The sequence below is a fragment of the Puma concolor genome, chromosome A2 (genome assembly GCF_028749965.1).
Source record: "Puma concolor isolate L17-30 chromosome A2, mPumCon1.1.hap2, whole genome shotgun sequence".
Lineage (NCBI taxonomy): Eukaryota > Metazoa > Chordata > Mammalia > Carnivora > Felidae > Puma > Puma concolor.
This window is the reverse complement of record NC_141668.1, coordinates 119,399,814-119,413,036: the sequence shown is the minus strand read 5'-3', so window position 1 is coordinate 119,413,036 and position 13,223 is coordinate 119,399,814. Positions and strand designations below refer to the sequence as shown.

General features: G+C 46.4%; 1 protein-coding gene across 4 annotated transcripts in view; it reads left to right on the top strand.

Moving 5' to 3' along the window:
* LOC112857889 (interleukin-1 receptor-associated kinase-like 2) overlaps positions 1 to 13,223 on the top strand; it is an 80,095-nt gene that overhangs the window by 44,669 nt on the left and 22,203 nt on the right. For 3 of the 4 annotated variants that reach the window (XM_086697450.1, XM_086697448.1, XM_086697447.1), the window contains 5 exons: positions 1,052 to 1,189; positions 7,281 to 7,372; positions 9,509 to 9,703; positions 9,788 to 9,852; positions 12,321 to 12,435. In XM_086697450.1, coding sequence (XP_086553576.1) covers positions 1,052 to 1,189; positions 7,281 to 7,372; positions 9,509 to 9,703; positions 9,788 to 9,852; positions 12,321 to 12,435 — 605 coding nt within the window. The remainder of the gene's footprint in view (positions 1 to 1,051; positions 1,190 to 7,280; positions 7,373 to 9,508; positions 9,704 to 9,787; positions 9,853 to 12,320; positions 12,436 to 13,223) is intronic. The other variant, XM_086697449.1, reaches the window with a different exon arrangement.

Sequence of the window (13,223 nt, the reverse complement as noted above, 5' to 3'; positions counted from 1 at the left end):
AGAGCGAGTACTTCATTTGGACAGTGGGAGGTCACGAAGGCTTTAAACAGGAAAGTGACGAGGCAAGATTTGTATTTTAGCTAGATGTGGCCTGGGAAGGGATCGGGAGGCTGCCACAGCTAGAGGCAAAGGCCAGCCTGGGGAGATGACGCCATCCGGACAGTGGTAGAGGAGGCAAGAGGAGGCACTCTGTATCACAGAGTGCAGGCTCTGAGAAGCTGGCTAGGAACTGGTGTAGATACACCCTCGCAGCACCTTGGGGTTTCCCACATTGGTGCAAATGGGAAGTGATTCCTCTCAAGGACAGAAAACCTCCACCCAGGCTTCTTCGGCCAGTCGTGCATGCCCAGGCTGTGTGATCTTGGGCAAGCCGCCTAACCTGCTCCGGCCTCTGTTTCCTCATTTCTAACCTGATGAAATGCAAACAGCTTGTGGGAATCTGAAGCATGCCCCTGGCACTCTTGGTGCTCAGTGGATGTAGCCTCTGTTTGCAGGGCTCCCACCTGTGAGACAGGGAAGGATGCACATGATTCCACTGTGTGTGGAAGGGGAACTGTAGGACTGCCAGACTTGTATATTTAGGGGCTCAACTAGGCACTTGGTGAAGTGAATATCTTTAATTTCCTCACGTGTTCAGGGGAACATACAGTCTATAAAGCCCTTTCACGTCTATGTTCCCATTTCCTTCCTCTCAACAGCCCTGTGAGGTAGGCAAGCAGGCACGGTCATTGTTATCCTCTCCATTTTGTAGGTGAGGAAACAGGCTCAGAGAAGGAGAGTGTCTTGTCCAAGGTCACACAGCTGGCAGGGTTGGAAGCCTGTTTTGTGTGACTCAGTGTCAGAGCTGGACCGATCACAGGAGATTGTTGTCTCCCCCCATTACTTTCCTGGGGAGGCTGAGACCCAGGAGGCAAAGAACCCAACGGGGCCCAGTGAATTCTAGGGAGAGCCCGGAATAGACCCCAGCTCTCTGACTTCTAGACCCGGCAACTTGGTGGCTACCCCGCTTCATTGAGTAATACTAACTTTCTTTCTTTTCACCTTGTTTCAGGGAAACCAGTTCCTGAAATCAAATCCTCTTTCCCTGATGCTATGAAGCCGGGAAGACCTTTGGCAGCTTCTGTAAGAAACACTGAAGATGAACAGGGAAAGGGGCAGTCTATGAGGCCAGCTGCCTTGCCAGGCCCGGGTATTTTAAATTAAAATTTTAATTTAGAGTAAATGTATCTATAAGGATTTTCAACTCAGCATATAATAGCAAAAAATTGGGGCACCAGGGAGGCTCAGTCTATTAAGTGTCCAACTTCAGCTCAGGTCGAAATCTCATGGTTCACAAGTTTGAGCCCTGCATCAGGCTCTGTGCTGACAGCTCAGAGTCTGGAGCCTCCTTCAGGTTTTGTGTGTGTGTCTCTCTCTCTCTCCCTCTCCCTCTCTGCCCCTCCCCCACTCACAGTCTGTCTCTCTCATTCTTTCAAAAATAAATAAAAACATTAAATTTTTTTAAATAAAAAAAATAGCAAAAAATTGGAAACAACCATGGGGATGGTAAAATTAATGACAGTCGATCATAACAATACAATACTGTTAACAATGATGTAGATATTTTTACATATGTGGAAACATGCTCATGATATATTGAATTAAAACAGCTAAAAAAGTCAAATGACAGAACATATACCGTTTATTATCATTTTTATAGAAAGAAAGAAATAACTCTGTAATTGAGGGCTCTCTATGTGTCGGACATTGTTCAGAGCACTTCAGAGATGCTGACTTATTTAATCCTCAGCTGTCCAAGTTAGGTATTTTGATTATCCCCATTCACAGATGAGGAAACTGAAGCACAGAGAGGTTAAACAGCCTGCCGAGGTCAAATGCTTTGGGGCCCAGGTATTTTACCTATGGTTTTACAAGTCCCCAGCATGGGCTGATCCTGCTGCTGGCTCCGGCTGGGAGCCCGATGACCTCTCTGTCCGTTCTCCACAGGCCGCCTTACCCTCGCAGCTGTGCGCTGAGGGCACTGATGGGAGCTGCCTGCCCCCACTCCCCCACCTTTCTCCCTAGTACCAGCCTGCCGCTTTGTGCTTAAAAAATTCTTTTTAATGTTTATGTATTTTTCTGAGAGAGAGACAGAGTGTGAGCAGGGGAGGGGCAGAGAGAGGGAGACTTAGACTCTGAAGCAGGCTCCAGGCTCTGAGCTGTCAGCACAGAGCCCAACGCGGGGGCTCGAACACCCACGAACTGTGAGATCATGACTTGTGCCAAAGTCAGATGCTTAACTGACTGAGCCACCTAGGCGCCCTGCTGCTTTGTTCTACAGCACCTGAGGCACTGAAAGGAAAAGTGATTTGCTCAAGGTCATACAAGTAGAAAGTAGCATGTGAGCAGTGTGATTTAAATGTCCGTGTCCCTAACCACCGCACACACCGCTATCCCCAAGCCTTTCAGACCACTTGTGCCCATGGAAGGGTTCAGGGACAGTTTGCCAAATGATGGAAGGACTCAGCCAGTGGATGACTTCCCTGGGGGGTGGGGGTGGTGGTGGTGGGGCCACTGCATACATCCATGTGTCCATTCTCATCACCCCTCCCTGGGGGCCTGGCCTCCCTTCTGCTCTCCTGTGAGCTGAAGGTCCCAAATCCATGAAATCTCAGTTCATCGATGCTGTTCCTGAAGCCAGAGTCAGCGTTGACTGGGAGGAGCATGCCTGGGGTTTTGTACAGAGCTGTATTTGAGTCCCACCTCTCCCTTTCTAGCAGGAGAATTACATAGCTTCTCTGTACCTTGGCTTCTTCATCTAAAAAAGTGGGCACAATAGTGAAAGCCTATGGCATCATGTTGTAGTAATGTTGCTACCATGTAAGCATTTATCAAATGTCAGTTAATATTAACAGCATTCTGGGCACCCCAGATAGGTTGAAGCTGGGAAAATAATTTTGGCGCAGGAAGTCTGAATTGTTAATTGTAGCTAAAGATAAAAACAAGCAAAAACAAGTGCAGAACTTTGAGCAGCAGTTAGAGATAAGGGGAAATGGTCCTAAAGCAAATGTGAAATGGTTGATGGCCAGAGGAAAGAGTGATAGTAAAAGAGGGAAATTCTAGGGGACTGCTAGTCCAGATGGAGAAGGTGATGGGGGTTGCAGTTTCTTCTGGTATTCCTTACCTGGCCTACTGTAGAAACCAGCCTTATCTGGAGAGGCCTTTGCACTGTTCAATCTCTTAAATGGCCCTTGGGAGCACATGTGCCCCCGCAAGGGGAGATGATAAACACAATCTACAGACAGAAAGGGGAAGCCAGTGGTCTATCTTTGCCCAAACTAAAAATAATCATTAATTTCATCAGTGACCCAAACCTTATCTTCTCTTGGGAAAACCCTAAGGTTCCATAGGGCCCCAGATTTCAACATGACTGATTATCTTGTTGGGGTGGAAAATATGGAGGTGGTGGCGGGGGAGGACAGAGATGGGTGGTGGCAAAGGTGCCCTTCTGTGTGGGAGACGCTGGCCCAGGAACTTCTGGTGCCCCGCTGAGTTGTAACTCAGGGACGGGGCTCTGGCTGCTCCCCACACCCCCCAACCCTGGACAGCTGGGGAAGGATGCCGAACCTATTGAAGCTTCATGGCTGTGAAAGTGGCAGGACCAGGATCCAGCCCAGGCCAGTTGCCCTGGAACCCATGAGGTAACCCGTCTGTGCCGGCTGCCTTGTGGGTGGAAAGGAAAGGTGGAAGAGACATGGAGGAGGAAAGTACGTGAGTAGCTCGTTAAACAGATTCAGAGACAAGGGCTTTAGTAGCTTGAAATACTGTCACAAAGCCTTAGCTGTAGGAGAGGCCATTGGGTTCTCAGTCAGCATCTCTTATCCTGCACGTATTTTTACCACGTTTGGTACTCCGCATGTGCCAGAGACGGAGCTTGTGCTCTGTAACGGTCATCTTGTTTATTTAGTCTGGATGAGAACTCTACAAGGAATGGGCTTTTATTGCTCTTTTTACATTTTATTTATTTATTAAAAAAAATTTTTTTTAGTGTTTATTTATTTTTGAGACAGGGAGAGACAGCATGAATGGGGGAGGGTCAGAGAGAGGGAGACACAGAATCCGAAGCAGGCTCTGGGCTCCGAGCTGTCAGCACAGAGCCCAACGCGGGGCTCGAACTCACGGACTGCGAGATCATGACCTGAGCCGAAGTCGGACACTTCACCGACTGAGCCGCTTTCTCTTTTTACATTTGAAAAAGCCCAAAGAAATGAAGCACAAGTCACCCAAGTGCAAATCTTACTAAGGAAGGAACCAGGACTTGAGCCCATTTCTCTCTGATGCCAACAAAGCAGACGGGGAAGCTGTAGAGGCCACTCCACTGCCAGCCACAGGGCCGGATGCAGAAAACCCCCAATCAGATATAGCACCACTCCGACATTCTGTCCTCATGCCTTCAGTGACACAACTCAGAAGGACAAGATTCAGGGTATTCTTCTTAGGGAAGCAGACATGCCAGAAAGATTTCTGTAGGATTTTTTTTTTTTTTTTTCCAGTAAATGTTTGGCACACGGAAGATTAGTGATTTGGAAACGACCTGTGTGAAGATGAGTGTCTTCCCAGACCCAGTGCTTCCCCCATGCATTTACAAAGCAAGGGCTGGCTATTCTCTGATTTGTCCACCTTGTGGTGTTGGCTCACATCCCATTCCGTTTTCCCTACAAACCACAGGGATAAATAGCCACTCCTCCAACTAGTAGCCCTCAGATGTCACGAGGTCAGACCTCAGTGATCACCCTCCCAACCCAAGAGGCCTAGTACAGCCTTCAGGTGAACCCCAGGCATCAAGCCAGACCAGAAGGTCATGGTTTATCTGAGGCCAGTACTGGCCCGGGAGTCACCGGGCAAAGGGAGAGGAAGAGGGACCATGTGTGCAGTGAGAGCCCCTGTCGTGAGGCGAGCTCTGGGCTGGGGACAGGACAGAATTTGAGGGAAGAACCGGGAGGGAAATGGAGTGGCCTGGAGCAGCCTAGAGCAGCGGTCCCCCAGGGTGTGGAGCCTGGCTCCCCAGTGGTACCAGAGAGCATGCGTGTTAGAAAAGATGTATCTCTCATGCACAAAAAACTAGGGGTTTCAAAGCTAAATACATAATATGTGAATTAAAGGGGATTGAAAGAAAAACATCAAGTAACTCACAGGGGAGGCGGCACAGAGACATGGCCAACAGTTAAGAGATGGATGAACATGACCACAGTCTGGGGACACAGGCCAAGGGTACTGAGCGGAGGCCAAGAGCAGGCAGGGGCATGGGTAGAGGCAGTGGTGGCAGGGAGCCTTACTCCAAGGCAGGGTCCCTGGGCCTGCCAGCAGAGGCCTACATTGGACTAGGTCACCTGAGAAGCAGGAAGATTTTCACCAGACAGGGACGTCTGGATGGCTCAGTCTGTTAAGTGACTGACTCTTGATTTTAGCCCAGGTCATGATCTCACGGTTCGGAGATCGAGCCCCATGTTGGGCTCTACTTGGGATCCTCTCTCCCTCTCTCTTTGCTCCTCCCCCACTGTGTGTGCACTTTCTCTCTCTCTCTCTCTCAAAATAAATAAATAAACATTAAAAAAAGAGAAAGATTTTCACAGGACAAATGCCTGAGAGAAAATGGGGAAGGTAGGTGCTGGGCAAGGCTGGGAGAGACTTGGGGCCCAAGGGAAGGAGAGAGGGTGGGAAGTTTGGGTGGGAGTGTCTAAGGCAGGCCTACCTGGTGTCTTTAGGGAGATCAGGACCCTGGGTCTCCCCTTAATCTCCCCTCCACACTCATTCACTGGGGGGAGCAGCCCATGGGAAGCACAGGGGAATGTGGGGGATTGATTTGAGAGGGCGGTAGGTCTCTCGGTCAGCTGCCTAGAAGTAGCAGCTGGTCTAGAACAGCGGCCCCAGGGAGAGAGGCTTAGGATGCACCTCCTCTTGGGCCTTGTGGGGATAAAAGATCCTCAGCTTGCATTACGTGAGCTTTGTTTTATCAGCTGCCTGGGTTAATAGTTTAGCAAGTCTGATATTAGTTTCAGCATGGTGCCCTTTTCAGTCTTCTGAATTAAATTTTTTTTACGGTCAAAGTTCCAGATTAATCACTCATTTCCTGATGTTGTAAACCAGAAATACCTGAAGCAAGTGGATTGGGCCAGCAACCCTGGGGTCAAGGCCAGGTTCCCTTGGAGGGCTGGCCCCAGGTTACTCAGAGACCATCCTAGCCATGGGGCCGCTGGGTATTTCCACATGGGGACATCTGAAGCTCCTGGCTTCTGGCTGAGGCCTGCTTCTGCGTTGATCAGCCACCGCAGCCCATCTCATGTCTAGCTTGCACCTGCTCTAGTTCATCTGACTCCAGACTGCTTTGTTAGTGTTCAGGTTAATCTTTTGGCGGAGGCTGGTGGGGAAATGTCACCTCTTTAACCTGGCTTTTACTGGACCCCAAACTACACTTTAAGCCTTCTCTCTCCTGAATCTTCTTCATTTACTAAGCGGTGAAGAACATGGACTCCGGAGTCATGACTGTGTGCCCCTGGAAAGGTTGCTTAACCTCTCTCTGCCTCAGTTTCACCGTCTGTAAAGAGGAGATGGTAATGGTCCTTATCTCCTAGGACTGTCTTGAGGTTTAGATGATGTGACAGTATTCGCTAGTTAAGTGTGCCTGGAATATTTTCTGCATGCCTGTGCTTCCCTGCTGTCATACCTCCACTCAGCCAGTCTCACTCCCTCAATGCCTTCTGACCTCATAAGCACTGTTCGAAAACATTTCCCCATCTTTCAAGGTCAAATGCTCCTTCCTCTGTGAAACCTTCCTTGGCCTCCCAAACTGCTTTGGTGGCCTCTCCTGCCTCTGCCCTTGGGAGGCTGGTTATTGACATGACTGCTGCAATGGAGTTTACTGGAAGGAGGGCTCCCTAGCTAATCACCTCTGTGTCCTTCACTATTCCTTGTGTGGGAGGTGGGGCGGAGTAGGGCTTGGAAGTCACACGGATCTCCGTTGGAAGCCTGGCTCTGCCACTTAATTGGCTGTGTGCCCCTGAGCACGTAGCCGCCTACTGCGCCTCCATTTCTCCACCCATCAACTGGGAATCACATAGAACCAACCCTGGGGCTGTGGTAGAGCTTCACTGAGGTAACTTGTAAGGAGTGTGTGGGCTGGCCCCTGGGGGTGTCAGAAAGTAGCAGTTGTCACTTGGGACACAAAGTGTTTGTGGAGTGAATGAGAACCTGGTTTGGTGTGGGAACTGGTTGAGGACCCCTCCTGTCTTCCTCCTTTCCAGGGTCTGCTCCAGCCCGAGCCAACCTCCTGCCTCCTTCCGAAGATGCCCCTCATTCCTTAAAAACCAACTTTCCTGTTTCATCTGATTCAAAGGTAAATCTTCCTCACCCCCAGGTGCTACCTCCCCAGCTTGTTGCTCTCACTCAAAAACCCAATGTATAGGGGTGCCTAGGTGGCTCAGGTCATGATCTCAAGGCTTGTGGGTTCGAGCCTCACTTTGGGCTCTGTGCTGGCAGCTCAGAGCCTGGAGCCTGCTTTGGATTCTGTGTCTCCCCCTGTCTCTGCTCCTCCCCCACTCACACTCTATCTCTCTCTCTCCTTCAAAAATAAACAAACATTACAAAAAATTTTTTAAAAGGGAATGTATTGGGGTGCCTGGCTGGCTCAGTGTGTTGAGTGTGCAGCTCTTGATCTCAGGGTAGTAAGTTCAAGCCTCATGTTGGGTGTAGAGATGACGTAAATAAACTTAAAAAAAAAAAAAAAAGGCAATGTATTTACTTCCTTGGACCAGTCTAGGCTCTAGTGGTTAGGGGGATGGGGAGAAAGGAGACTCGTGGAATTACTCCAAGCTACTAAGATTCTACATGCAGGCTGTCAAGTGCAGCTGGGTCCTGGGGGTTGGGGGTGACTGAAGAGGGTTCATTTCAGTGAATACATGTTTTTTTTATTTTATTTTATTTTTTTAACGTCTATTTATTTTTGAGACAGGGAGAGACAGAGCATGAATGGGGGAGGGGCAGAGAGAGAGGGAGACACAGAATCTGAAATAGGCTTCAGGCTCTGAGCTGTCAGCACAGAGGCCGACGCGGGGCTTGAACTCACGGACCTCGAGATCATGACCTGAGCCGAAGCCGGATGCCTAACCGACTGAGCCACCCAGGCGCCCCAGTGAATATATGTTTTTAATGAGCTTTTCCATTATTTGTGTTTAAATGAGGGCTGATACATGGCATCTTTTTCCCCTCACAATATGTAAGTAATGTTACATTTATACTAAGTCATTTGCTTACAAACCACCTCTCTTCTAACCTTTTTTTCAGCCCAGTATATGTCTGAGTTACCCTAAACATTCAGTGTCTTGGGTCCAGGGCCACATATGACTTTTGTGGGTGTTTAGGCACTTTTGCCCTCCTAGGCCTTTTCTTTCCTTTGTTAAAAAAAATAAAAAGATTTTTTTAAATGTTTATTTATTTTTGAGAGAGACAGACAGACAGAGGGTGAGTGGGGGAGGGGCAGAGAACGTGGGAGACACAGAATCTGAAGCGGGCTCCAGGCTCTGAGCTGTCGGCACAGAGCCGGTCGTGGGGCTTGAGCTCACAAACCGCGAGATCATGACCTGAGCAGAAGTTAGACGCTAACTGACTGAGCTACCCAGGCGCCCCTAAAGATTATATTTTAAAATTGCATCGGCACAAAGATGAACACAATCCAAACTGGATTAAAAATTGAAAACATTTTCTTTGACTCTAAAAGTTCATTTTTGTTCTTCTGACTTTAAAATAAATCAAAACATTTTGGTGGGCCTCTACAGCTGTCCTGGGGTGCCTGGCGGAGAAGCCAGTGCTTTGTGGGTCTGGTTAATGAAGCTCTTCCATAAAGAAGATGGGCACTGAAGCATGTGTTTTTAAATAATAATTTTCAAAGATAGTGTAATAATTGGGAGAATGATCATGGTATAATGTTAAATGAAAACACCAGAAATCAAAACTAGGAGTATGGCATGATCCCAATTTAAAAAATAAATCTGTACATCTACTTTATAAGAACTATCTTCAACATTAAGAGCAGTTCAGTGGATAATGGGATCATGGATGATTTTTTTCCCTTCCAATTTTCTAAAACTGTAAGAGCAGATACAGCTTTAAAAAAAAGTTAACTTTCTGTGCATCTATTTTTTTAAATGTTTTATTTGTTTTTGAGAGAGAGACACACACACACCTATAAATAACTACTACTGTGTTCGCATTTTGATATATTTTCTTTAATCTTTTCTGTATTCATATATGTGTGTGAATAAACACATTTAATAAATATAAATTTATTTATATTGAGCACGAGCTCAGCCATTGATCAGCTGTGTGACCTCATCTCAGCTCTCTGACTGACCTCCTTGGTTCTCATCTTTGTAAACTGGGGAAAAAATAAAAAACCCCAATCATGTGCCAGGGACAATAATATTTTCCACATTAATTCCATGTTAAATTCCATCTCTCCTCTCTGCATTCCTAGGACTTTAGCGTCTCCATTCCTAAGCAGGAAACACTTTTGAGTCTGGCTGAAGACAGTCTTTTCTGGAGTGAGGCAGACGTGGTCCAGGCAACTGATAACTTCAACCAAAGCCACAAAATCAGTGAGGGGACCTTTGCCGACATCTACAAAGGGCAAAGGCATGGCACGCCATTCGTCTTCAAGAAGCTCAGAGAGGCGAGCGCTTCTTTGTTTCTAGTAAGGGGTGGAGCCTGTATGGGTGAGGCTGAATTTTCATGTTTTCATTGTCTTTTCCCACAGGTGGCCTACTCAGGTCCGGGATCTATCGAAAAATTCTTCCAGGCAGAGGTACAAGTTTGTCATAGGTAAGCCCCCCCTTTGGAAATACCTTGTTTAATAATGATGACAGCTAACCCTTATATAGTGCTTTCTGTGTGCCAGGCATGTGTTAAGTATTACACATCTAAAAATTCACTTAATCCTCACGAGAACCTTGTAATGGAGCTGCTGTTATCAGCATTATTTTACACAGGGGCAAATTGAGGCCCAGGGAGATTAAGTGTCTTATTCAAGATTCCACAGCTAGTAAATGGCTGCATAGTCCGTGCTTTTTCTATGTAGCAACTATATGCATAGATTAGACTTATCACACAACCTTGGTTCACTTGGTCCAGCTCGTTCCTTCCATTTTTTGAGATGGGCAGAAACTGACGGTTTCTAACTCCAATGGCAAATCCATCTTAAAACTGTATTGCTCCAGAGCAAGAATTGGCAAACGATGACTGATGGGCTAGATCTGGCCGTGCCTGTGTTTGTCTGGTCTGATTGCTAAGAATGGGTTCTCCATTTTCGAATGGTTGAAAAAAAGAAAAAGAAGAATATGTCATGGCACATGAAAAGTACATGAAATTGAGATTTTGGTGTCCATAATAAAGTTGTACTGGGACACAGCCACACTTACCTATTTCTGTATTCTCTGTGGCTGTTTTTGTATGATAGAGTACAGCTGAGTAATTGTGACAGAGACCATATGGCCTATAAAGTCTAAAATATTTGCTATCTAGCCTTTTACAGAGATATTTTGCTGACCTCTAGTCTTGAACAATAAAGGCCTTCAAAAGTCATCCTGAAACCTGCTCCTTTTACAGATGGGAAACTGAGGCTGAGAAGTGAAGTGAGCCTGCCTGTCACAGAGCTGGGTGGGGATTGGGAAAGAAAAGGGGAAGGACCTAGGAAGACTCATTCTGGCTCTGCCGTCACTGATGAATTTAACAAATGCGTATCGGGCACCTGTCATGCTCTGGACGCCAGCTGTCATTCAACCTTGGCAAGTCACTGTCGGGGTTTCCTCTGCCAATGTGTAGCCTTGGGCGAGTAATGCATGATTACTGGAGAGTATTTTAAGAAATAAGGAAAATCAGGGGCGCCTGGCTGGCTTAGTTGGTAGAGCACACGACTCTTAATCTCAGGGTCGTGAGTTCAAGCCCCACGTTGGGTGCAGAGCCTACTTAAAGGAAAGAAAAAAAGAAAATCAGAAATAAGGAAACAGAAATCACCTGTTTTCCATAGCACCTGTAAATAACTACTACTGTGTTCGCATTTTGATATATTTTCTTTAATCTTTTCTGTACTCATATATGTGTGTGAATAAACACATTTAATAAATATAAAATATTTAATAAATAAATAAAAACATTTAATAAAAGATGAAAGTATAATTCCCCTTCCCATTTTGGCAAAGTGCCTTTCTTGAGTTGGCAGATACTCCTTCACTGAGTGGGCAAATGTTGAGTTGTCAAGGCCCTTTTTTGGCTCTAGAGAGTACAGTTGTGAAGAATACACAGCCCCTGCCTTGGGGAAGTTTAGGGTCTGGAAGGGACTGAGTGTAAATGACTCTCATTAGTGTGAAACGTGCAGTAGCATGGCCTGGGGAAGTGGGGGAGGGCAGAGGGATTGGATAGGAGGCCATTACAATAGTCCTGTGGAGTATCCATCAGGGCCTAACTCAAGGCAGAGGAGGGAGGAATGAAGGGGACAGTTGGAAAGCTATTTATGATGGTGAATGCTGACTAATTAGATAGGGAGGTAGGAGGGTTTCCACGAAACTGGATGGATAGTGGTGCCCTTTGCTGAGATAATAACCGTGGGCATGGGAGCAGGTTTGGGACTTGTTGAGTCTAGACTGCTAATCTGCAGCATCGGAATGCTGCAGACATTCAGGTCTGGACCTTAGGGACGGGCTGAAATGAGAGACGTTGGGACATTCCTGATACAGGTGGGAGATCCCTGGAGACACAGCTTATCAAACAAGATGATGAGCTGGGGATACTTATGCTTCAGAGGAAGGCAAAGGAGAAGGGTCTTAGGGAAAAAGGCCATGAAAGAACAGTCAGAGAGGTAGGAAGAGGGTCAGGAGGGAATAGTGACTCAGAACCCAGCAGAAGAGGATTTCAGGAAGAATCCAGTCCTGGGAGTCATACAGACCTGCGGTCTGATCCTAGCTTCACTGCTTGCTGGTTGTGACTATGAGCCAGTTCCTTAACCTCTCAGCCTCTGTTTCCAGAAGATGGGGTGGTTAAGATGTTATGTGCTACCAAGCAGTGAGGCAGGATAAGCTTGAGCTCCTTGACTTCAAGCTTGTTGAAGGCAGGCAGTTTTCATCTCTCTACCCTGATGCTCAACCCTCAGGGGTCACAGCATTTGGTACCTGGGAAGCCACTGGTGGCCTCTGAGGGGTAGGGGGCAGAAGAGGGGTGGGAGGTGAGGAAGTGGAGCAGTCTTTGGTTATTCTTTCTGTCTGACTCCTCATCTCTGCACTAATTCCTGATTTCAGATGCTGCCACCCCAACGTCTTACCTTTGCTGGGCTTCTGCACCGGAAATCAGTTTTACAGCTTGATCTACCCATATATGGCAAATGGTTCTTTACAGGACAGACTCCAGGGTCAGGTAAGGGGCTGGATCATGGTCAGAGAACAGGACCAGGTAACATCTAGGTAGGGACTCAAGGTTTAAGGACTTCCAGATGGGAGAGGGGCCATCCAGAGAGAATTTAGGTTGGGGTAGATAAGATCTGGCTAAACATCTTCAGATAAAAGCCTATACAAATTATTTGACAAGAGGCATTTCATTTAAGTCAAGAGCAAGACAAAGGTATCCCATAGCACTCATTTTATTTAACATTGTTCTGGGGGTGCTAGTCAATGCAATAGGACAAGAAAAATAATTAAGAGATACAGAGTATGGGAGAAGAGGAAGCAGATTTTTATTTGCTGAGAATGCTATTCTGTTTTTTTTGAAAGCTTCCAAGATTATTCAAAAAATTTTAGAAAACTATATCAGATTAAATAAGAAAATATTAATTTATATGAGAAAATAAAAATTTAGCCACTTTGCTTATTAATAAAAATGCAAAAATCAACAGTATTAGCCAACAGCACACCTATGCAACTTACAATAGCATCTCAGGTATAGCACTCTGTTCTTTTTTTTTTTTTATTTTATTTTTTATTTTTTAACATTTACATCCAAGTTAGTTAGCATATAGTGAAACAATGATTTCAGGAGTTGATTCCTTAATGCCCCTTACCCATTTAGCCCATCCCCCTTCCCACAACCCCTCCAGCAACCCTCAGTTTGTTCTCCATATTTTTTAGTCTGTTTTGTCCCCCTCCCTGTTTTTATATTATTTTTGTTTCCCTTCCCTTATGTTCATCTGTTTTGTCTCTTAAAGTCCT